Raw genomic sequence first — 25,806 nt, forward strand, 5'->3', positions numbered from 1 at the left:
CATATAAGTGAAATCGGTGGTACCTGTCTTTATCTGTCTGGCATATTTCATTTAGCATAATACCCTCTTGGTCCATTCATGCCGTCACAGATGATAAGATTTCATTCTGTTTTACGGCTGAGTAACATTTCATTGTATGTATGTACAGATTTTTTAATCTACTCATGTGTTATGGGTATTTAGAGTACTTCCGTATCTTGGCTATGTGAACATATAGGAGTTCCTCTATTCTTTCAAATTAGTGTTTTGAGTGTCTTCAGATATATACCCAGAAGTAGAATAGCTTGTCCATAAGGCAGTTTCATTTTTAATTTTTTAAGAAACCTCTGCACTGTTCTCCACAGTGGCTACACCAGTCTGCAATCCCACCAGCAGTGCAGGAGGGTTCCCTTTTCTCCGCATCCTCGCCAGTACTTGTTGTTTGCCATCTGGCAGGTGTGAGGTGATATCTCATTGTGGTCTTAATATGCATTTCTTTGATGGTAATGATGTTGAGCATCTTTTCATACATCTTTCAGCCAGTTCTGTGTCGTTTGTGGAGAAGTGTCTGTTCAGGTCTTCTGCCCACTTTTTAATTGGATTATTTGTTTTTGTAGAGTTGTCCTGAGTTCTCTATAAACTTTGGATATTAACCTTTCTGTGTAATACTGTTTCAGTCCATTCCCAGAAGTTGCAGAATCAGTTCAGCAAGAACTAGAATCATACAGAGCACAGGAGGATGAAGTTAAACGACTCAAAAGCATTATGGTAAGATTCTGTTTATTTTTTTAGAATTGTAGAGAAACAGAAGAATATCTGGAGGGAGAAAGAAATTAACTATTTTATCTCTCCTAAAAATTCAAGGCTATTCATTGCTTTATTTTTAAAAAAATGAACTTATATTAAAGATTTCTCATAAAGAAATCTCAATACTGAGAAATAGAGCAAAATTTTTTAAAAGAATAATACGAATCTGGTTTGAAAATATATATATAAATGCACCTTTATTTTAGAAAGTGTTTTAGAAATACATGTTTCAGTGCTACTCATACTATACTTTGACCTAACTTCAGATTTTAGCTCTACTGTTTATGACTATGTGACCTGTGACAAATTTGGGGGCCACTTTCTTTATCTGAAAACACCAGCTGATCCTTTTTGTAATCATCCATCATTTGTTAGGCTGTTTCTGGCTGGAACTTTTCTATAACTGTCAAAAGGCATACGCTTGCTCCTTAAAGGAGAATTGTTATTCTGAGTGACCTAAACCTTACTGTTTTATCAGTGATCTTAGAAATATATTGATTTTTATGCTTGGGCTTGGGATGTGGGAGTTGTTACTGGGACCTTTTTCTCCTACCCAGGGACTAGAAGGGGAAGATGAAGGAGCCATAAGTATGCTTTCTGACAATACTGCTAAGCTAACATCAGCTGTTAGGTAAGGAATACATCACATCCTCTTTAAAGTCTTTATGTTGATAAGATTTATTTAGAAGGTTAAAAATTTGTTAATATTTTTAATAATAGCATATACCTTTAAGTTTAAAGAACTAAATTGTGTTTTACATGATCAAGCTGGTTTAAGTTCCTTCTTTCATACAGCAGATCATTTGCTTCTTTCACTAGGTGGAGAATTATATGATGGGGATAATTTTACCAAGAAGATTTTATTAGTGATAAAGTAATGCAAGTTATATAATTGTTACTATTACTTTATTAACTAAAGGTTAAGTTTCATTGGGATATTTTAAATGCCATCAAGGAGAGAGGAAACTTTTTTAGAAATATAGATACAATCATATTTTCATTCATCTGATATTTTGGAACCAGAAAGTAAATGGTGGAATAATGATATTTGGGAAACAAGACTATTTTAAACTAAGAGGCACTTCACCTGTATTAAATCAGTTGATAGTTTAACTTGTCATTTTGTTACTATTTTGCCATTCTAAGTTTCCTCAGAGAAAACACCTAGGTATGAGTTTTATTAAGGTCTCTGTCATTTTCTTAGAAAATTTAATGGTTAATTTTCAATGTTTTGATACTTACAGTTCTTTGCCAGAACTCCTTGAAAAAAAAAGACTTATTGATCTCCACACAAATGTTGCCACCGCTGTTTTAGAACATATAAAGGTAAATTTAACTTTTATCCCCTTCACAATATAATTTCTATTTATGTAGGGCTTTATACTTATTTTATACTTTGTAAGGTGCTTTCATATTCATGATCTCATTAAACTTTTACTATAACATTATGAGGCAGCATTATTGTCTTTATTTTTTGCAACTGAGGAAACTTAATCTAGAGCGGTTGATGATTTGCCCAAGGTCACAGGTTCAGTAAATAGAAGTTAGAATCTCATATCTCTGTTATGTCACACTGCTTAATACTGTCTCTACACATATTATTCTATTACCAGACCTGTATCTAACCATCAGTACTACAGATACAGACATTCATTTTATCATACTACTATCTAAAATATCCAGTAACATTATTTCATTATGAAACTGGCTTCTGAACTTTTTCGTTTTAGGTTAGCATTAAAGCTTCTTACTATCTCCTATGTTACTGTGATTTTGAAACAAATATATGTTGTTGTCATAGTATTTTCTCATTACTTTATTCATGATTATCCCATATTAGCTTGACTTAATTAGTTCTTCAGCATTCTACAGGTATTTATTCTCTGGACATGGGGCTGAATTTCATGACAGCTTGACTATATGCCTCTACTTTCCTTTTAGTATGATACATTTGAAAAAGCAATGTAAAACTGAAGATGCTTGCTGGCTGCCAAAGATAACACCTTGAATTTATGGAAAAGGGATTTAAACATTTTTCTTTTTTTAATGATTTAAAAAGTCATAGAGCATAAGAAAGGCACTAATATAGATAGATAATGAGCATTATGCAGCATGGAATTTAAACATGCATAATTTCTATTAAGCTGACAGCCTTGTTTTTTCTTTGTTCCACATCTTGATATTGATAATTGCTGTTTTCATGTTCCTGTAGAAGTAGAAACACAATTGTTCAGTTGATAAATGATTCTGCTGATACTTTCCCTTTTCTATGTAGCATCTGTGTAAAGCAGCGGTTCTCAACCTGTGGGCCGCGACCCCTGTGTTTTGGTGGTTCGACCCCCGCCGGGGTCGCGACTCACAAGTTGAGAACCGCTGGTGTAAAGTGATAAAAGACTGCCCAGGTCTGAGGTCTTTGAGAGGTTTTAGGAAAGTTCACAGCATGAGCCAAGACAGGCCATTTGTAGGGAAAGCCACTGACAGCGGCTTGGGTGGGGTGGGAATCTCAGTTATCACCAGGATGGGAGAATCAGTGTTAGCCACAGTGATGGAGACTCAGACATGGCACCTGCCTGCTGGCTTTTTGAGGGGGGCTCAGCAAAGGAACAGTGGCTTCTGCCAGCACTGCTGTCTGGGAGAAAACTGCCCCTCCAGGCCTCACCTCAAAACCAGACAATTCAGTCTTCCCCTATGTCTCTAGTACCTTTCAAGCTGCTACCCCAGCACTGAGTTCAGAGAAAGTGAGTCAGAGTAAATCTAGGTGTGAGCCCTTTAAGGATCTGCCTGGGACTCTAGCAGCCATTTGTCTCACTTCTCACTGGTTTTCACAGCCAGAAGTTAAAGGGACTTCTCTTCCCAGCACTGGAACTGTGAGCTGGGGTCCTTGTGTGGGGCAGGGACCCCTTGCTCCTCAGGGGGAAAACTACAGCTAAGATTGGCGTCCCAATTTTTATCCACACGTGAGTGTGGGACCAGCCCTTTCTGCATCTCTGCCCCTCCTACCATTCTGGAGGTGGCTCTTCTGTAAATTTTGAGTTGCGGGACTTCTGTTCAGCTAGATTTCCTGTGGTTCTCAGTGATGGTTATTCTGTAGTTGTAATTTTGATGTGGTCGTGGAAATATGCCAGAATCATGTTTACCTACTCTGCCATCTTGACCAGAAGCCCTGGAAATTATACTTTTTAAACCTTTTCTTTAGCAATTCATATGACTTTCCCCACTTGCTGGTGGTTGAGGAATAGCTTCTGGGACTACTTAAATACAACTAGTGCTCTACTTACGACCATGATTGGTCGTAACACAATTTGGTTGTAAGTTGAGTAGGCTATATGTACAATACAGTACTGATGGTATAAAAATCTTTAAGTCATATTTTATCATAATTTTCTTTCATTATTATATATCATAATTTTCTTTGTTCATTTTATGCCATTTGTATCATCTCTACACCATTTTGTTTCTTATTTTTACATTTGTCAGGTTTAAGTAAAACACTGCATTACCAGTACAACTGGTTTAATATTTGCAAAACATACAAAATTACAAATTACAGGTGCATACAAAAATACAAAATACAGGTGTAAAATATACCATAGGAAACATTTTCCCAATTGCAAAACATATCAAAATATATAAACATGTACGAAACATTTTATTGGCCAGCACTGTCGTATGCCCAGCTGGGCAATGCTTGCGCTGCCAGACGTGGAGCAGTTGTGGCTAGTGATTGTGATCGTAGAGTCGAATGGTTGTCAAGTTGCATGGGTCGTAAGTCGATCAATACCTGTAATTTGCAGACAAACTTGAATTTATTTTAATTATTGTTATCCCACTTGCATACTCAAATTAAGTATTTGTTAGTATCTGACACCTAAACAAAGGAAAACTTATATGTAAATCATATATATTAAAGAGAGAAATGGCTTTATATGCTTTTTCATCTAATGTTCCCATTTGAGAGGAAGAGTTGAAACATAATGCTCCATCCCCTTGTAGCCAGTAAAGAGCAAGCTGTTAATACACCATTGTGGATCAGGTCTGCATTGGTGCTGAATCCTCAGTTTTGTTTTGCTACTTCTTGTGGAGAAGTTAAGAGGTACTGAATTAGGTCTAAAGATATCATCTGATCAAGCAAACCTGTACAGCCCTAGGTTTAAACTCTGAGCAAGGCTTAGCCCTTGCTAGAAATGGTAGCTTTTAACACAGCCCATCCTCCAGGGCCTAATTTTTCATTCACTCAATTTTTTTTTAGAAGAAGATAAGCTTTCGAAATAAAGTAGAAATTCTCTTAATGGAGCTCTACTAGTCAGCACACCAAATTAACTGATACCCTTTATTCCCTCTGTAAAACATAGTGACAATTGACCACATTGTTGACATGCTGACAACTGACAGCTAATATGTCACAAGTTGCATTTTTTGCTTACCAAAGAAAGTTGTTTGTATTTGAATCCAGTCTACTTATATCAGTTTATGAATAGAAAAAGGATTATTTCTGTAAAACTTCATGTCTTAGGAAGATTCAATGCAGTGTTGACTTAATGACTGTTTAAATTAATAGTAAGTAAAAAAACTATAAAAGATTGGAAATTTTCAAAAGTACTAAAATTGCTTTGAAAATATCTAAGTATTTTTGTTCCACTTCCCAAAAACTGAAACTGGAAATCATAGATTATCTCTTGTAGATATGCTTTATGCAAGAAAGAAAAAAGATGTTAGTGAACCTGTGTACTCAAAGTAAAGGTCTTAGAGCAGCATCAAGATTGACAGACAATTGTCTATTTTAGGTCTTAAATTAAAAGGCAATGTTTAAAATGTATATACGCAACACAGATCTTTTTCTATCATTTGATTTACTGCTCACTACTCTACTGATCACAGTATAGAAGGAATTTTACTGTACTAGAAATTAGAGCATTTCTAAGGCTGCATTTTGAGAGATCTGTTCAAAATGATCTGTTGTCCAATATACATACCAAGTGGATGTTCCTGTGACTTTGTTGTCTTTTCTTTAAGGCGGGAAAAATATGTTCAGTAGCAGGAAGTCCCCAGGGACAGACTATCACTATCTTCTCCCTCTTCCCATCCCAAATGAGATTAACCATTATTAGAGTTTGAATAAGTTTATCTTACTTTAAGAATGACCAAAGATAGCCCGACCTGTGGTGTCGCAGTGGATAAAGTGTCGACCTGGAATGCTGCGGTTGCCAGTTCGAATTCCTGGGCTTGCCTGGTCAAGGCACATGTGGGAGTTGCTGCTTCTGGCTCCTCTCCCATTCTCGCTCTGTCTCTCACTTCTCACTAAAATGAATAAATAAAATCTAAAAAAAAGAAATAATGACCAGAGGTAGCTCTTAAATGACTAGAATACCCTTCAATGTGTCATACACAGACTTTCTGGAGAGTACTTCCACATCTCAAAAATGTGAAAGTACCGTTCTCTAGCGCTTTGCTCTCACTTCTCTGCCATCTGCTTATGTGAAGGTGAAGCGTTGTCATTTAACAAGGCCTAATTTAATAGATTTATAAAGGTTAAATTCAAAGAAATAAAGACTTCCCAATAAGAAATAAGCAATTCAATTTTAAAAATAGCCAAAATATTTGAACAGTCTTTTTTTTTTTTTAGAAAATTAAATTTAACAGGGTGACACATTGGTAACAAGAATACGTAGATTTTGGGCAAACATCTCCACATCACTTGGACAAACGATTATGTTGTATACCCATCACCCAAAGTCAAATCACCCTCCGTCACCTTATATTTGTCCCTTTTTATACCCTTTCCCTTCTGTCCATTCCTCTCCCTCTTCTCCTTCCCCCTTCCCCCTGGTAACCACTGCACTCTTATCTGTGTCCATGAGTCTCAATTTTGTATCCCACCTATGTATGGAATCATATAGTTCTTAGTTTTTTCTGATGTACTTATTTCACTCAGTATAATGTTATCAAGGTCCATCCACGTTGTCGTAAATGATACTATGTATGTCATCATTTCTTATGGCTGAGTAGTATTCTATAGTATATATGTACCACATCTTCTTTATCCCATCCTCTATTGAAGGGCTTTTTGTTTTTTTCCATGTCTTGACCACTGTGAACAAACAATGCTGCAATGAACATGGGGGTGCACATGTCTTTACATACCAGTGTTTTTGAGTTTTGGAGGTATACACCCAGTAGAGGGATTGCTGGGTCATACTGTAGTTCTCTTCTTAATATTTTGAGAAACTGCCATACTGTCTTCCATAGTGGCTCTACCAGTTTACATTCTCACCAGCAGTGAATGAGAGTTCCTTTTCTCCACAGCCTCTCCAACACTTGTTATTACCTATCTTGATGATAATAGCCAATCTAACAGGTGTGAGGTGGTATCTCACTGTAGTTTTGATTTGCATTTCTCTAACAGCTAGTAAAGATGAGCATCTTCTCATGTATCTATTGGCCATTTGTATTTCTTCCTAGGAGAAGTGTCTATTCATGTCCTCTCCCCATTTTTTTATTGAATTGTTTGCTTGTTTGTTGCTGAGTTTTGTGAGTTCCTTATATATTTTGATTACTAACCTCTTATCTGAACTGTTATTTGCAAATATCATCTCCCATTTAATTGGCTGTTTTGTTGTCAGTTTCTTTTGCTGTGCAGAAGCTTCTTAGTTTAATATAGTTGTTTTTTATTTAATTCAGCAAGAGGAGAGGAGACAGAGACAGACTCCCGCATGTGTCCCAACTGAGATCCACCCAGAAAGCGCCCTAGGGGGCAATGCTCTGTCCATCTGGGGTGATGCTCAGTAACTGAGCTCTTCTTAGCACCTGAGGGGGAGGCCATGGAGCCAACCTCAGCACCCAGGCCAACTCACTGCAGTCGAGCCATGACTGCATGAGAAGAAGGTAGAGAAAGAAGTGAGAGGGGGAAGCATGGAGAAGTAAATGGGTGCCTCTCTTGTGTGCCCTAACCAGGAATCAAATCCAGGACATCAATATGCTGGGTCAATGTTCTACCACTGAGCCAACCAGCCAGGGCTGAACAGAGTCTTGACAAAAAAAGAAAGAAAGAAAGCTGGAGTTCGGGAGGAGTGGAAGAGGATATAGGGGGATAAATGTGATGGACAAAGGCTTGACTTGGGAGGGTGAACACACAATATGGTATACAGAGATGTGTTGTAGAATTGAGCGCCTGAAACCTGTATAATTACGTTAACCAGTGTCACCTCAATAAATTGAATTAAAAAATAAAATTATATATAGGTAGCAAATAAGTTCAACATCAGTGGTCATTAGAAAAATGCAAACTAAAACCACAGTGAAATACCACTACACATTTATTAAAATGTCTTAAATTAAAAAGATAGATTATGTCAATCTTTGGTAAGGATACAAAGGAACCAGAACTCTGATAAATAAACTGCTGGTAGAAATGAAAAATGGTTTTATCCACTTTGGAAAATAGTTTCTCATTCTCAAAATATTAAACACAAACCCAACATATGCTTCAGCCATTTTACTCCTAGGCATTTACCCAAGATAAATTAAAGCATGTGTTCATTACACAAATGTTCATAGCAGTGTCCCCAAAACTGGAAACAACCAAATGTCCATCAACAGGTAAATTGGATAAACAAATCAAGAAATATTCATATGATGGAATACTAGTCAGCAATAAAAAGGAAAGTACTATTGATACAATAATATGGATGAATCTCAAAATAGTTACAGAGTAAAAAAAAAAATCACATCGAAAGAAAAAAGAGTATATAAAATGTTAGGTAGTAAGCACACAATGCAATATACAGATGATGTATTATAGAATTATAAACCTGAAACTTATGTAATCATATTAACCAATTTCACACCAATTAACTTAATTTTTATTTAAAAAGTACATAATATATTATTGCATTTACATAAATTTTCAAAAACTGAAGCTAATCTATAGTGACAGAAAGTAGGTCAGTGCTTGCCTATGGACAGGAAAAAGAGTGTTGGAGAGCAGAAAGGGAGACGTTTGTTAGGGAACTTTCCTGGATAATGAATGATATGTTCATTATCTGGATTGTATTCATAATTTCATGGGCACATATGTATATTAAAATTTACCAAATTTTGTCTATTATATGTCAGTTGCTCTTCAAGAAAAGTGAAAAATTCAAACAAAGCTTTGTGGTTACCTATTTTGAATCTTATAGATAAAAACACTTTTGTTTAAGCCATCAAGAAAAGCAAAAATTGATTTTGATAACGAGAGTTTTTGACTAGGTTTAAAGTGACCTAGAATAGTAAGATCAGACATCCTTGCCTTTTTCCTGATGTAGCCATTGACTTGTGTATCAACCTTGTACCTTGCAGCCTTGCTATGGTCATTTATTAGTTCCAGAAGTTTTGTGTTGTGTTTTTGCGATTTTCTACATTGACAATCATGTCTTTTGCAAACTAAGATAATTTTATTTCTTTCTTTCTACTCTGTATATCTCTTATTTTATCTTATGTTTATTGCCTTAGCTAGGGCTTCCAGTATAATGTTGAAAAAGAATGTGAGAGCGGGTATTTTTGCCTTGTTTCTGATCTTAGCAGGAAGATACCTAGTTTCTCATTTGCATTCTGTTTTCTGGAAGACATTGTAGAGAATTGGTTAATTTCTTTCTTTCTTTTTTTTAATTAATTTTACTAGGGTGACATCAATAAATCAGGGTACATATGTTCAAAGAAAACATGTCCAGGTTATCTTGTTGAACAATTATGTTGCATACCCATCACCCAAAGTCAGATTGTCCTCTGTCACCTTCTATTTAGTTTTCTTTGTGCCCCTTCCTCTCCTCCTTTCCTTCTCCCTCCCCCCACCCCCTGTAACCACCACACTCTTGTCAATGTCTCTTAGTCTCATTTTTATGTCCCACCTACGTATGGAATAATGCAGTTCTTGGTTTTTTCTGATTTACTTATTTCACTCCGTATAATGTTATCAAGATCCCACCATTTTGTTGTAAATGATCTGATGTCATCATTTCTTATGGCTGAGTAGTATTCCATAGTGTATATGTGCCACATCTTCTTTATCCAGTCTTCTATTGAAGGGTTTTTTGATTGTTTCCATGTCTTGTCCACTGTGATCAATGCTGCAATGAACATGGGGCTGCATGTGTCTTTATCTATCAATGTTTCTGAGTTTTGGGGGTATAAACCAGTAGAGGGATTGCTGGGTCATAAGGTAGTTCTATTTTCAGTTTTTTGAGGAACCACCATACTTTCTTCCATAATGGTTGTACTACTTTACATTCCCACCAACAGTGTATGAGGGTTCCTTTTTCTCCACAGCCTCTCCAACATTTGCTATTACCTGTCTTGTTAATAATAGCTAATCTAACAGGTGTGAGGTGGTATCTCATTGCAGTTTTGATTTGCATTTCTCTAATAACTAATGAAGATGAGCATCTTTTCATAGCTTTGATAGGTATATAGTATTCTTGGCTGAAAGTTCCTCTCTTTCAGAACTTTAAATATTGGGCTCCACTCTCTTTTAGCTTGTAGAGTTTCTGTTGAGAAATCTGATGATAATCTAATTGGCCTTCCTTTATATGTTGTATTCTTCTTTTCTCTGGCTGCCCTGAGAATTTTTTCTTTGTCGTTGGTTTTTGCCAATTTTATTAAGATGTGCTTTGGAGTAGGTTTGTTGGGGTTAAGAATACTCAGAGTTCTGTTTGCTTCTTGAATTTGTGGCTTTAGTTCTTTCCACAGGCTTGGGAAGTTCTCATCTATTATTTGTTTGAATATGTTCTCCATTCCATTTTCTCTCTCTTCTCCCTCTGATATACCTATTATTCTTATGTTATTCTTTTTGATGGAGTCAGACAATTCCTGTATGGCTTTCTCATTTTTTTTAATTTTTGAGTCTCTTTCTTCTCTCTGTTGTGCCTCAAGTTGCTTGTCTTCTATTTCACTAATCCTACCTTCTATCTGGCCTGTTCTATTAGCTAAGCTTGTTACCTTGTTTTTCAGCTCGTGAATTGAGTTTTTCATGTGTTTGATTTGTTTTTATAGTTTCAATTTCCTTGGAAATATATTCTTTGTGTTCATTGAGTTGTTTTCTGAGCTCCCTAAATTGCCTTTCTGTGTTTTCTTGTATATCTCTGAGTATTTTAGTTCTCAACTGACCCACAGGTTGAGAACTGCTGTTTTAGGTGATAGTTGACTAAGAGATATGATGAGAGGAATAATAGGGAAACAGGAAAAAGGGGGAAAAAATTTAAAAATTACTATTGTATTTAGTGGAGCAAAAACTAGGTAAAATGGAGAGCCAGGGTTGGGAGCACTGCGAGTTAAAAAAGCGAAGTAAACAACCCCCAAAGCACCACAAAGTAAAATTTGAGTCCCAAATAAAATAATTTGTTCATGATTGAGGATTGAATTAGAGGAAAAGTATAGGAGAAAAGAAGAAACTAATATAGAGGGAGAAAAAAAGAAAGAGGAAAACACAAAAAGAAGAAAAAAGAACAAAAGGAGAGAGAGAGTTAAGGGTTTTGGAGTGCAACCCTCATAGAGAGAAAGGAAGAAGAAAGGAAAGATAATGGGAGATGTAACACTTATGGGTAGTGTAGTTCAAGGAGATGAGAGAGTAAGACTGGCAGAGAATTAAACAACCAAATTGGAAGAGGAAGAAAATAATCAAGACAAAAAAATAAGAGAAACAAACGAACACATATAATAAAATAGGATAGGTTATAAAGTCTGTGGATTATTCTTGATTTTGAGAGGTTATCTTCTTTCTTTTTTTTTTTTTTTCTCTCCCTCTTCCTAGTCGGTGACTCTACCCCAGGTTCTGCCCTTTAGGCACGCTTAGGTAGAGGTTTGCAGTTGATAAGTCTCTATGGTGATGTCATATATTGGGCTTCAGTCTCGTTGCCAGTTGAGGCTCATTAGCATTTGCAGGCTCTGGCAATGAGAGAGTCCATTTTCCCGGAGCCTCTCTCCTAGTCTTTCCTTCCTGAATTAGCAGCCTGATGATCCAGTAATGGGGTTGCTGCTGCCTCTGCCTGGAGAGTAAGAGGCTCAAAGAACTGGCAACTCCCCACTCTATTCCCACTCAGTGCAGGGCTCTGGGTAAGGCTCAATCAGTCAGGGCCGCTAGCATAATCAGGCAGGGCTGGGAGCCAATTGTTTTCAAGGTGCCTTTCTATGCGCCTCTAGGCACGTCTCGAAAGCCTCAGCACTCTGTGTGACCCCTTTCCCCAGGCTTTTGGCACTTTGTAACCTGTTTTGGCTGCGTAGAAGATGCCCTAGTCACTGTTTGCAAAGCAGGAGGACTTACAAGCTGCCAAATCCCTCTTTTTAACATATAGCCCTGTGTATGCAAGCTCTGCCAATCAGAGGTTGCCCCCACCCCTATGTGCGTAGCATAACAAGAGGTACCAAAAAATATCTCCCCTCTTGTCTTAGATTGCTGACCTGAGAGAGATCTTGTCAGTTAGGGTCACATAAGTCAATTGGGAGGCGAGCAGACTGTGGGTTAAGCTAATCCTTCACGGGACTGTTACTTTGTATGGCTGGGTGAGGCACCCCACCCGCCCAGAGAAGTTTGAGCGTAGGGAATTTCGCTCCCGCTCACTCCCCACGCGCCGCTTTTCAGGGCACAGGGGCAATCCCGAGACTCTGGTTTCGGCCCACACAAAGGCCTCTGACTCTGCCCCTCTGTCCGGTAACACGGGCGCCCACTCCCGGGGCTCTAGGAGGAATCTCTGGCCCACTATCTGCGCGCGCCGACCAGGAGATCGGGCCGATGGCTGCCTCACTTGCTTTTCTTTGTCTGGATTTGGCGCTAGCGTTAGCTTGTATTGACTGGGTCGCCACAAGCACAGTTTTTCCTCGGCTTGGATGTCCGTGCCACAGCCTGGTTCGGACGTTTGTGCCGCAGCCTGGTTCTATTCACACCCTATGCCCGCCTTAGTTCCTATACTCTCAGTTCCAAGTGAAAGCAGCCCTTATTAGGTTAGTGAGGAAGGCGGGGTGTTTCTTCCTCTGTCTTATTTCCTTCGGGGTTGATTATATATTTAGTCAATCTTTCGCTCGATCATACCTTCACGTTGGAACTTCTGGAGGCTCCAAGGATAGATTTTTCTGTTTCTGTTGAAGATCTTGTTGAATTTGGGGGCAGAATTTATCGGTATCACTCCTTATGGCGCCATTTCTCTGACGTTACCTCTGATTTCTTTCTTTAATGTTTGGTAAAATTCACTGAGGAATCCAACTAGATCTGATGCTCTCTGTTTTGAAAGATTATCAATTATTAATTTCTTAATAGATATTGGTCCATTCAAATTATCTGTTTCTCCTTTAGTGAGTTTTGATAGATTGTGTCTTTCAACTAATTGGTTTATAATGTTGTGGGATCAGTAGTGATGTCCCCTCTTTTATTTCTGATATTAGTCATTTGTGTTACCTCTTTTTGTTTCTTAGTTAACCTGACTTAGATCAATTTTATTGATCTTGTCAAAGAACCAGCTTTTGGCTTTTGGTTCCAGTGATTTGTCTCTGTTGACTTCTTGTTTTTAATATCATTGATATTTGCTCTAATTTTTATTATTTCTTTTTATCTACTTATTTTGGTTTTAATTTGCTTTTCATATGTTCAAAACATTGGTAGTATAAATGAAAACTAAATGCTTCTGAGTCATAATAAAATAAAACTTGTAATAGTTTACAAGTGCTATCTAAACCTCTATTTTTTCCAGAAATATTATAAAGCAATTCTTGATATCTTATTATAATAAGATTGCTAATTTTATATTTTTAATACTTGTTATCTGTAAAGATTATTTCATGGACATTCAAAATTTTCTGTTACATAGATCACTTTAGTCAGAATTTAAATATTTTTAGTAGGAGTCAGTATATGGGATAAATTTATAAATAGTTGTTTCCTATTCTATTCTAAAACAGGTTAAGACCCTGGTCAGCACACTGCAGCTCATGAGCCACATGCAGCTCTTTGGCCCCTTGAGTGTGGCTCTCGCACAAAATACCACATGCAGGCGCTACCTCAGTAAGGAATGTACCTACCTATATAGTTTAAGTTTAAAAAATTTGGCTCTCAAAAGAAATTTCAATCGTTGTACTGTTGATATTTGGCTCTGCTGACTGAGTTTGCCTACCACTGGGTTAAGACAGCTTTTATAAATAACACATATGACAAAAATAATGAAATAAAAACTTAGAATAGCTGTTATATAGTTATAATTGTAATTTTCAAATTTAGCTTTTTAAAAATTTTTATTTATTGATTTTAGAGAGAGAGGAAGGGAGAGAGTGAGAGACAGGAACATTGGCCCTCACCTATATGTACCCTGACCAGGGATCGAACCAGCAGCCTCTGTGTCTTGGAGCAAAAATCCAACCAACCAAGTTACTGGCCAGGGCTCAAATTTAGCTTTGAAATTTCTGGCAGCCAAGATAAAAAAAAAGAGAGGTAATTAAATTAAAAAAAATAAAAATAAAAAGAAAGTGATATAAGAGGAATGGTGGCGTGAAGGATCTCCATAGTCTCTCCCCTTGAAATTTCAACAATTTGAACAGCTATAACTCAAAGAAGGAACCCAGCTTAGCACATAAGCAGGCCTGAAAGATCTATACATTGAAATAGTTAAAGGTGGGCAGGTGGGAGCAGATGGAAGGAGGCGAAAAATTAAAAGCAAGCCAAGGACACAGCCCTGTAGCTGAGAGCTCATATGGGACTCAGCTGGAGAGGGTAAAACCTGCTAGTAATTCCAGGTCCTGAGTGGAAACGGCATGGAATTAAGAAAATAAGCTTAAGAGAGAAAAAAGGTGGGCTCAGGAGGACACTCTGTAATGCAGAAGATAACTTGCAAAAAGCGAGTCTCCACCCCCCTACCTGCTTTATTTATAGGGCAAACTGAGGTCATTAGCGAATCAAAGAGATCATTAAAACAAAGTCACATTTTCAAGGCAACCCAAGAATTGTCCCAAGTGCAGAAAATTCCCACCATAATAACATCTTAACTTCACAAAACAGAGGATAAAAAGAAAACTGCCTCCAGTCTCTCCAAGGGACATGGAGGATTGGACAGTACAAACAATCCAGCCTTATAGCTAAAATGGAGGTGTGGAGAAAAACTTAGCCTTTAGCAACTTAACCAAGCAAGTGAGGTTGGGATGAATGCAAATACTCAGCTTTATAGCCAATATGGAGGAGTGAGGGGGGTACTTAGCCTTTTGCTAAGCCTCAAACTTACAGAGGTTTTGCCACTTGCAGTCTCCCACAGTTGTCTGGGTTTCCTTCTGCCTGGAGGAGCAGAAAGACTTGGTGAGCACTCCCACTCCCACAGGAATGAATTAGTAGAGCAGCTGAGTGCAGGGACCTGAGCAGGGGACACAGCTCTGGGACACTGCTGATTTTCCCACAATCCCCCTGCATTCTGTGCTCCAGGCAGAGAAACAAAGATACAAAGCTTCCCAGCCCCCCAAACTTCCAGAACTCACCCCCTTTGCCTTTGGTGTTAGGGTACAGGGTTCATCAGCAGCATACCCTAGAACTAATACTACAAAACCACTGTTTTCCCTGAGCAAAGGGGGTGCTCTGTGTCTGGTCCCTGATCAGAGTGCAGGGGAGACCACACTGATGCCTGAGGTTGCCATTACTGGGAGAAAAAGCAAAGCAGCAATGTTCCCCCAGCCCACCCCTCACCCAGCATCATAGATAATAGATACATTGATGACAGCCAGCATTGTGGTAGATCCCAGAGCTAAAACTTGTGATTCTGCACCACCTACTGGAAAATAATAGAAAAACTTGGAAGTAATATGAAAAAATGCTACTTATACAAATGCCTAGACAGAGAAGTCATTCTAATACCATGAATAACCAAGGGAGCAATGCAGTTCAAAAAGAAGATGAAGGCCCTGGCTGGTTGGCTGAGCAATAGAGCATCTGCCCAGCATGTGGAAGTCCTGGGTTCAATTCCTGGTCAGGGCACAAACGAGACGTGACCATCTGCTTCTCCATCCAACCCCCTTCTCTCCCTCCTCTCTCTCTCTTCCTCTCTCTCTCTCTCTCTCTCTCTCTTCCTCTCTCTCTCTCTCACTCTCTCCTCCCCTCATCTTTCTCTCCTCCTGCCCTCTTTCTCTTCCCCTCCCACAGCCATAACTCAAACACTTTGAGCAAGTCAGCCCCAGGCACTGAGGATGGATCCATGGCCTTGTCTCAGGTGCTAAAATGGCTCAGTTGCCATGCAGCAACAGCAGCAGCCCCAGATGGGCAGAGCATCACCCCATAGGGGGCTTGCTGCGTGGACCCCAGTTGGAATGCATGCAGGAGTCTGTCTCTGCCTCCCCACCTCTCAGTAAAAAAGAAAATGAAAAATCTCCAGAAAGCAAACTTAAACACTGGAAATTAGTGATATGACAGAATCTAAGATTGAAGTTCTGAAAATACTCAACAAGATGTGAGAAAACACAGGCAATTTAATGCACTCAGAAAACAAATTAATAAACAAAATGAGTACTTTAATGAAGAGACTGAAATTTTTAAAAAGAACTAAACAGGAATTCTAGAGATGAATAACTAAATGAGTGGGATCAATAATGAACTAGTGAGCGTAGGAAATAGAGCTGACCAGATGGAGGAACAAATTAGTAATAACAGAGAAATCTAGAAATGATACAGAGGGAAATAGATAGAAACCTAAGAATAAAAAAAAGTGATGAGCTCTACAAGAACTATCTGACTCCATCAGAAAGTGCAATATAAGAATAATAGGCATACCAGAAGAAAAGAGGGAGAAGGTAATGGAGGGCCTGTTTAAACAATTGTTAATGAGAACTTCCCAAACCTATGGAAAGAGCTATATCCTCAAATTCAAGAAGAAAACAGAACACCTACTTACCTCAATCCAAAGAGGCTTTTTCAAAGGCACTTTGTATTTAAACTTTCAAAAATGAATGACAAAGAAGGAATTCTCAAGGCATCCAGGGAACAGAATGAAGTAACATATAAAGGAAATCCCATTAGGTTATCATTGGACTTCTCAGCAGAAACTACAAACCAGAAGAGAGTAGACCCAAACATTCAACATACTAAAAGAGAGGAATTACCAGCTAAGAATCATATAGCCATCAAAGTTATCCTTTAAATATGAAGGAGAAGTAAAGACAAATAAACAGAAGCTGAGGGAATTTATCACCAGAAAACCCCCACTGCTGGAAAATACTCAAGGGGGTTATTCTACCTGAAACAACAAATATTACAAAACTACAAGTAAGATCTCCAACAAACTTATAGCAGAAACAAGTATAATTTATGACAACAAAAGCATAAAATAGAAAGAGAAAGGTCTGAATTAGCAAAGGAGGATGGACAACAGATGCATTCATGAGAGAATGAACTACTATGTATATGAAACTTTGTTTTTCAATAACCTAATGGTAACCACCCACACACACACAAAAGATACATAGCTTAAGAAAACAGGAAAAAGGAAAAACATGGAATACCACCGAACAAAAACAACAGACAGAAACACAAAGAGCCAATGGAGGCACAAATCTATCAGAAAACAAAAATAAAATTACTATAAGAAATCTTCTATCAGTCATTACCCTAAATGTAAGTGGATTGAATACACCAATAAAGAGTAACAGACTGGAACAAAAATATGAAACTCAAACATATGCTGCCTTCAGGAGGTAGATATAAACTGAAAGGGCAAAGTTAGACTCAACGTGAAAGGGTGGAAAATGATTCTCCAAGCAAATAACATTCAAAGAAAAGAAGGTGTAGCCATACAAATATCTGACAAAACTGATACACAAGACAACAAAGGTAACAAGAGACAAAGGGGACATATCAGAATGATAAAGGGAACACTACATCAAGAAGACATAATACTTCTTAATATATATATATATGTGCACCGAATCATGGAGCACCAAAATATATAAAACAACTAATAACAGAACTAAAAAGAGAAACAGACAAAAAACACAATCATAGTTGGGGAACTTAATACTCCATTGACATCTCTAGATAGATCATCCAAACAGAAAATCAATAAAGAAATAACAACCTTAAATGTCACATTAGACCAAATGGACAAATTGATATTTATAGAGCCTTTCATCCCAAAACATCAGGTTATACATTCTTCTCCAGTGCACATAGAACTTCTCAAGGATAGACCCTATGTTGGGTCACAAAACTTGCCTTAACAAATTCAAGATTGAAATTATACCAAGCATATTCTCTGACCATAATTCTTTGAAATTAGAATTCAACTGCAAAAAGTAAGTAAAGAAACCCACAAAAAATGTAGAAATAAAACAACATACTCCAAAAAATGATTAAGTCAGAGGAGAAATCAAAAGATAAAGAGACAAATGAGAATGACAGTACCACATATCAAATCTTCTGGGATGCAGCAAAAACAGTAATAAGAGGGAAGTTTATATCATTTCAGACCTATCTGAAGGAATAGGAGAAATCCCAACTAAACACCCTAACATTACATCTTAAAGAACTAGAACAAGATGAACAAAGGCAACCTAAAGTCCTCAAAAGAAAGGAAATAATAAAAATTAGAGCAGAATTGAATGAATTAGAGAACAACAAAAAAAACTATACAAAAAAATTAACAGAAAAAAGAGCTGGTTCTCTGGACAGAGTAATAGAATCTACAAACCCCTGGCTAGACTCACTAAAGAAAAAAGAAAAATGACTTACGTAAACAAAATCAGAAATGAAAGAGGAGAAGTTAACATAGACATTATAGATATACAAACGGATCATACTACAAGACAATGAAACACTATATGCCACCAAATTCAATAATGTAGAAAAAATGGATAACTTCCTAGAACTACTATATACAGTATAACCTTCCTAGACTGAGTTATAAAGAATTGAAAAACCTAAATAGACTGTAGAACAGTGAGGAAATTAAAACCATCAGAAACCTCCTAAAAAATAAAAGTCCAGGACCAGATGTCTTCACTAATGAATTCTACCACACCTCCAAAGAAGATTTGATATTTACTATTCTCAAATGCATTAAAAAAAAAAATCTAAGAAACAGTACTTGCTAACACATTTAATGAACCCAACATAACTTTGCTACCAAAACCTGTCAAGGGCAATACAAAAAGAGAATACTACAAACCAATATCTCTAATTAATACAGATTTAAAAATCTTAAACCAAATACCAGCAAAGCGTATAGAACAATACATTTAAAAAATAATACATCACGATCAAGCAAGGTTTATTCCAGGGGCACAGAGATGGTTCAGTACACACAAATCAGTCAGTTTAGTATACCATATTAACGAAGCAAAAGACAAAGATTTATGGTTCTATAATATATGCAGAAAAGGCATTCGATAAGATACAACATCCATTTATGATTAAAACACTCAATAAAATGGATATAGAAGGAACATACTTCAACATAATAAAGGTCATATATGGCAAACCGTCAGCCAGTATTGTACTCAATGGTATAAAACTGAAAGCTTCCCCTCTAAAATCAAGAACAAGACAATGATGTCTAATCTCACCACTCTTGTTCAACATAGTTCTGTAAGTCCTAGGTAGAGCATTCAGGCAAGAGAAAGTTAAATAAAGGCATTCAGGCCTGACCAGGTGGTGGCGCAGTGGATAGAGCATCAGTCTGAGATGCAGAGGACCCAGGTTCAAAGCCCCAAGGTCGCCAGCTTTAGTGCGGACTCACCAGCTTAAGTATGATGTTGCTGGCTTAAGCATGGGATCATAGACATGACTCTATTGTCACTGGCTTAAGCCCAAGGTTGCTGGCTTTAGAAAGGGGTCACTTGCTCTGCTGTAGCCCCGGGGTCAAGGCACATATGAGAAAGCAATCAATGAATGACTAAGGAACCGCAACGAAGAATTGATGCTTCTCATCTCTCTCCCTTCCTGCATGTCTGCCCCTATCCCTCTGTCTGTCTCTCTGTCAAACACACAAACACACGCATTCAAACTGGGGAAAAATAAGTGAAGGTGTCACTTTTTGCAGATAACAGAATTCTTCATATAAAAAAAAGTCAAAAACCCCACCAAAAAAATGATTAGAAACAATAAACAAATACAGTAAAATCACAGGATACAAAATTAATCTACTGCTTTATTTTTTTTAATTTTTTTTTAATTTTAATGGGGTGACATCAATAAATCACGGTATATATATTCAAAAAAAAAAAACATGTCCAGGTTATCTTGTCATTCAATTATGTTGCATACCCATCACCCAAAGTCAGATTGTCCTTCATCACCTTCTATCTAGTTTTCTTTGTGCCCCTCCTCCTCCCCCTTCCTCTCTCCCTCCTTCCCTCCCCCTCTCCCCCATAACCACCACACTTTTGTCCATGTCTCTTAGTCTCGCTTTTAGGTCCCACCAGTGTATGGAATCATGCAGTTCTTGGTTTTTTCTGATTTACTTATTTCACTCCATATAATGTTATCAAGATCCCACCATTTTGTTGTAGATGATCCGATGTCATCATTTCTTATGGCTGAGTAGTATACCATAGCCACATCTTCTTTATCCAGTCAATATTTTTTTTTAACAGTGAGTAAAGCCTTTAAGCAAAGTCTTGGCCAATACAAGAATCCATAAAAGAGTAGTGTCCTTAACATGTTTACCAAGTCCAGGTTGGCACCAACACCATTCCAAATCCCTGCAGATGCAACCCAACCCCAGTTCAGTCCATTAGGAGCTATCACAAGGAGCAGGAGTCCAGAAAAAGTCCACATCCAGGAAAAGTCCGCATGGCACTGGAATTATTTTCACAATTCTATACTTTGCAGCTCACATCCAAGTCCCAATGACTGCTGCTTCTAGCTGGTAATGATTCAGGTACTGGAAAAGTCATCTGCAGCATATGTGGAGATGGAGCCTCTGTTCTCTGCCTGGAGAGATGAGACCAGGGTGCTTTTCCCTGGAGTTCTGCAACTGTGGTGTGGTCAAGAGAACCTTGGGATACACTAAGCTGGGTGGCAAAGATAAATTCATAATAGAAGTTGGCAAAAGGGGGAGAGAGAGCTCTAAATTAGGAGTAGGTCCCAGCCTGAAATATGAGTGGGGCATTGAGGTAGAAGGAATAAAGAAAACACTATATATTAAACAAAGCAGCAGAAAATAGGATTATCAACACCCACAACAGAGATCTTTGAGGGAAGAATAAAAAACCTGACTATTTAGGCAAGACATAGTTAAGTGGCCCTTGTGCAAATGAGATCAGTTTACCTGCTTCTTGGAATAAATACCCTAGGCTCGTCCACAGTGTCAGTGTCGTAGATGGGCCCAACGGCCCTGGGCACCTTCAGCCTTCAGTGGCAAACCCCAGCATTCTGGGCAAGGTTAGGTCATAGGTGGCTGGAGCAGGGCTGGAAGAGACTGAACCCTCCCTTAGAGGAGCGAGGGGGAAGCCTACCTTCCAGTGTCCTTGTTTCCTCACAGCAGAGGCATGTAAGCCTGGCAGGCTTTAGCTCAATGACCTTCCTTTTCACTATTGAAGCAGGACCCAGATGGATTCCTATGAGACTTTGGGGTGTTGGAGCCTTTAAGGGCATATCCTAAAAGCTGGTAGTTCACCTGATCTCTGTTGGGCTTTTTCTGCCTCTTGGTACCTTAAAAGCCATGCTCAGAAGATCTCGCTGAGGGGTTTGAGGATCCCCATCCGCCTGTATAAACCTTTTCTGTATATCTGGAGCTATTTGGAAAAAGACAAAACAGTGTTTTTAGCTGGATCAAATAAAAGAAGGTAGAAGTTTGTAGGAGAAGAAGATTTGGCGTCTCCTGTTCATCAGCATTGAAAAGAAATTTAAAATTTTTTAAGTAAAAAGTATGATATGGTAGACCTGTAGGAGTTCCAGGATATGACTCCCCCCTTTTAAATTTTTTTAAATTGACCTTAAAATATTTGCTGGGTATGCTTTAATAATACCTTGACTTTAAAGATTGTAAGAAATACCCATAATTCGAAAGGTTTGACACAATACAGTAAATGCTTTTGCTACGTATGCAGGAGCATTGTCAGTTTTAACCAGTTTAGGAAATCCAGTAATAGAACAATGCATACAATGAGCTATAACCTGCTTAGCAGCCTCTCCTGTTCTGGCTGAGGTTACTATAAATCCAGAATAAGTATCCACTGTAACGAGGACATAGGACTGTTTGCCAAATGAAGGTATATGAGTAACCTTCATTTGCCAAAGTTGTCCTGGTAGGAGTCCTTGAGGATTAACTCCAAATGAAGAGACAGATTGTAGTATAGGACCCCTTGGACAGGATTTACCAATCTGCCATGCTGCTTCCCGAGAAAGTTGAAGCTGTTTACACAGGGCTGCAGCGTTCTGGTGATGAATAGTATGAGACTGAATTGTTCGATCTGTCATGTTGCTCCAAATAATTTTCTTTTGGTTAGCTTGATCAACAAGGGCATTCCCTTGTGCTAAAGCTCCAGGGAGCATGGAGTAAGCTCGAGTATGTCCTATAAAACATGGAGCTCTATGTTGTCATACAAGTCTTTGAAGAAGGAGGAACTGCTGAAATAGTTCATCCGCAGTTGTCTCTAAGACAGCAGTCTTTATAGTGGAGACAACCATAAGTAAATATTTGCTGTCTGTAGATAGATTAAAGGAGGATTATGGCAAATGCTGAAAAGCCATGATAATGGTGTATAATTCTAGTCTTTGAGCTGATTTTAAGTTGACTGTTTCAGTATAAAGTTGTCCATTGATTTGCAAAAGCGATTTGCCATTTAGTGGAAGTTTCCCAGAGCCATTGTTGTTGATCTTTGAAAAAAGGAACGACAATAATTTAGAGGCTCAAAACCTGTAAGCTGTAAGGGTCGCCTATGCTCCTTGATAATCCAGGAGGCAACAAGATCAAAATATGGAAGTGTATTCCATGGGCTATTAGATGGTTCAATGTGCCCAAGCTGTAGCTGCTCTTGTACCAATAGAGCAGCTGCCTTAAGTTTCTCCTGAGAAAGGGGCCATTGGTCTACCCATACAGGAGTATCTGATTTTCAATTAATTGGGTCTGCAATGCATTATTGGGGTAGCTGGAGCTATGCTAATTTTGATATCCTAATCCACACCTTCTGGTATTGGGTGCCATTTCAATGGGGGTGAGAATTCCTCGCTGTTCTTTCCCTAGTAGTCCCTTAGTGGGCAAAAGTCCCCGATCAAGCATCTGAGTACTGACTAAACCATTAGGACTGACAAGCTACACTCCATATTTTTCAAAACGTCTCTACCCCACAATTTAACTGACCATCCAGGGAGCACGTGCGGCTTAAAAAATGCAGAATGACCTTCTTAACTTGCCAATATAAAAAACTAGAACTTTGTTGAGGGGATTTATTCTGCCCTATACCTTGTAATTCTGTGACTGCTACATGAGTGGGCCAGGAAGGAGGCCAGCGTAGCTTAGCAATAACAGATACATCAGCTCCAGTATCTAAAAATCCTTTAAATTTATGCCCTTGTATTGTTAGTTCCATTTCAGGGCATTCCTGGCCTATTTTTTTAAAATCCAATTGGCAAAATCAGAGGAGCCAAATCGCCAATTTTCTTGGGGCCCCTTTTGCAGGATATGGCCTGAGAAGCAGAACTAACATCCTTATACTATTCTTGTAATTGCCTGAATTAGCCCTGAGACAAATTCTTTTTGTTTTGTTTTTTTGATTAATTTTAATAGGGTGACATTGATAAATCAGGGTACATATGTTCAGAGAAAACAGCTCTAGGTTATTTTGACATTTGATTATGCTGCATTCCCATCACCCAAAGTCCAATTGTCTTTCGTCACCTTCTGACTGGTTTTCTTTGTGCCCCTCCCCTCCCCCAACCCCCTCCCTCTTCCCCCCACCCTGTAACCCCCACACTCTTGTCCATGTCTCTGAGTCTCATTTTTATGTCCCACCTATGTATGGAATCATTTAGTTCTTAGTTTTTTCTGATTTACTTATTTCGCTCAGTATAATGTTATCAAGGTTCATCCATGTTGTTGTAAATGATCCGATGTCATCATTTCTTATGGCTAATTAGTATTCCATAGTATATATATACCAAGGCTTTTTAATCCACTCGTCCACTGACGGACACTTGGGCTGTTTCCAGATATTTGCTATTGTGGACAATGCTGCCATAAACATAGGGGTGCATTTCTTCTTTTCATACAGTGCTATGGTGTTCTTGGAGTATATTCCTAACAGTGGGATAGCTGGGTCAAAAGGCAGTTCGATTTTTAATTTCTTGAGGAATCTCCATACTGTTTTCCACAGTGGCAGCACCAGTCTGGTCTGAATTCCCACCAGCAGTGCAGGAGGGTTCCCTTTTCTCCACATCCTCGCCAGCACTTATTCTGTGTTGTTTTGTTGATGAGCGCCATTCTGACTGGTGTAAGGTGATATCTCATTGTGGTTTTAATATGCATTTCTCTAATGATTAGTGATGTTGAGCATTTTTTCATATGCCTATTGGCCATCTGTATGTCCTCTTTGGAGAAGTGTCTATTCATTTCTTTCGCCCATTTTTGGATTGGATTGTTTGTCTTCCTGAAATTAAGTTTTACAAGTTCTTTATAAATTTTGGTTATTAACCCCTTATCAGACGCATTGTCAAATATATTCTCCCATTGTGTATTTTGTCTTTTTATTCTGTTCTTATTGTCTTTAGCTGTGCAGAAGCTTTTTAGTTTGACATAGTCCCATTTGTTTATCCTTTTATTTCACTTGCCTATGGAGACAAATCGGCAAATATATTGCTGCGATAAATGGCAGAGAGCTTACTGCCTATGTTTTCTTCTAAGATGCTTATGGTTTCACAGCTTACATTTAAGTCTTTTATCCATTTTGAGTTGATTTTTGTGAATGGTGTAAGTTGGTGGTCTAGTTTCATTATTTTGCAGGTAGCTGTCCAATTTTCCCAACACCATTTATTGAAGAGGTTGTCTTTACTCCAATGTATGCTCTTACCTCCTTTGTCAAATATCAGTTGTCCATAAAGGTGTGGGTTTATTTCTGGGTTCTCAGTTCTGTTCCATTGATCTATATGCCTGTTCTTATGCCAGTACCAAGCTGTTTTGAGTACAATGGCCTTATATTATGACTTGATATCCGGAAGTGTGATACCTCCCACTTTATTCTTTCTTTTCAAGATTGCTGAGGCTATTCGTGTTCTCTTTTGGTTCCATATAAATTTTTGGAATATGTGTTCTATATCTTTGAAGTAAGTCATTGGTATTTTAATCGGTATTGCATTGAATTTATAGATTGCTTTGGGTAATATAGACATTTTAATGATGTTTATTCTTCCTAACCATGAGCACGGTATATGCTTCCACTTGTTTCTATCTTCCCTGATTTCTTTTATCAATGTTTTATAATTTTTCGAGTACGAGTCTTTAATCTCCCTGGTTAAATTTATTCCTAGGTACTTATTTTTTTGGTTGCAGTGGTAAAGGGGAATGATTCCTTAATTTCTCTTTCTGACAGTTCATTGCTAGTGTATAAAAATGCCTCTGATTTCTGAGTATTAATTTTATATCCTGCCACCTTGCTGAATTCATTTATCAGGTCTAGTAGTTTTTTTCCTGTGACTTTAGGGTTTTCTATATACAATATCATATCATCTGCAAATAATTATAGTTTTACTTCTTCTTTTCCAATTTGGATGCCTTTCATTTCTTTTCCTTATCTGATTGCTGTGGCTAGGACTTCCAGAACTATGTTGAATAAGAATGGTGAAAGGGGGCACCCCTGCCTTGTTCCTGATCTTAAGGGGATTGCTTTTAATTTTTGCCCATTGAGTATGATGTTGGCTGTGGGTTTGTCATAGATGGCCTTTATCATGTTGAGGTATGTTCCCTGTATTCCCACTTTGCTGAGAGTTTTGGGTGCTGGATTTTATCAAATGCTTTTTCTGCATCTATTGAAATTATCATGTGGTTTTTCTCCTTCCTTTTGTTTCTGTGATGAATCACATTGATTGATTTGCAAATATTG

General features: G+C 38.0%; 1 protein-coding gene across 4 annotated transcripts in view; it reads left to right on the plus strand.

Moving 5' to 3' along the window:
- SCFD1 (sec1 family domain containing 1) overlaps window positions 1-25,806 on the plus strand; it is a 139,529-nt gene that overhangs the window by 47,827 nt on the left and 65,896 nt on the right. For all 4 annotated transcript variants that reach the window (XM_066341715.1, XM_066341714.1, XM_066341716.1 and 1 more), the window contains 3 exons: window positions 657-747; window positions 1,344-1,417; window positions 2,031-2,112. In XM_066341715.1, the coding sequence (XP_066197812.1) occupies window positions 657-747; window positions 1,344-1,417; window positions 2,031-2,112 (247 nt within the window). The remainder of the gene's footprint in view (window positions 1-656; window positions 748-1,343; window positions 1,418-2,030; window positions 2,113-25,806) is intronic.

The sequence above is a fragment of the Saccopteryx leptura genome, chromosome 6, assembly GCF_036850995.1.
Source record: "Saccopteryx leptura isolate mSacLep1 chromosome 6, mSacLep1_pri_phased_curated, whole genome shotgun sequence".
Lineage (NCBI taxonomy): Eukaryota > Metazoa > Chordata > Mammalia > Chiroptera > Emballonuridae > Saccopteryx > Saccopteryx leptura.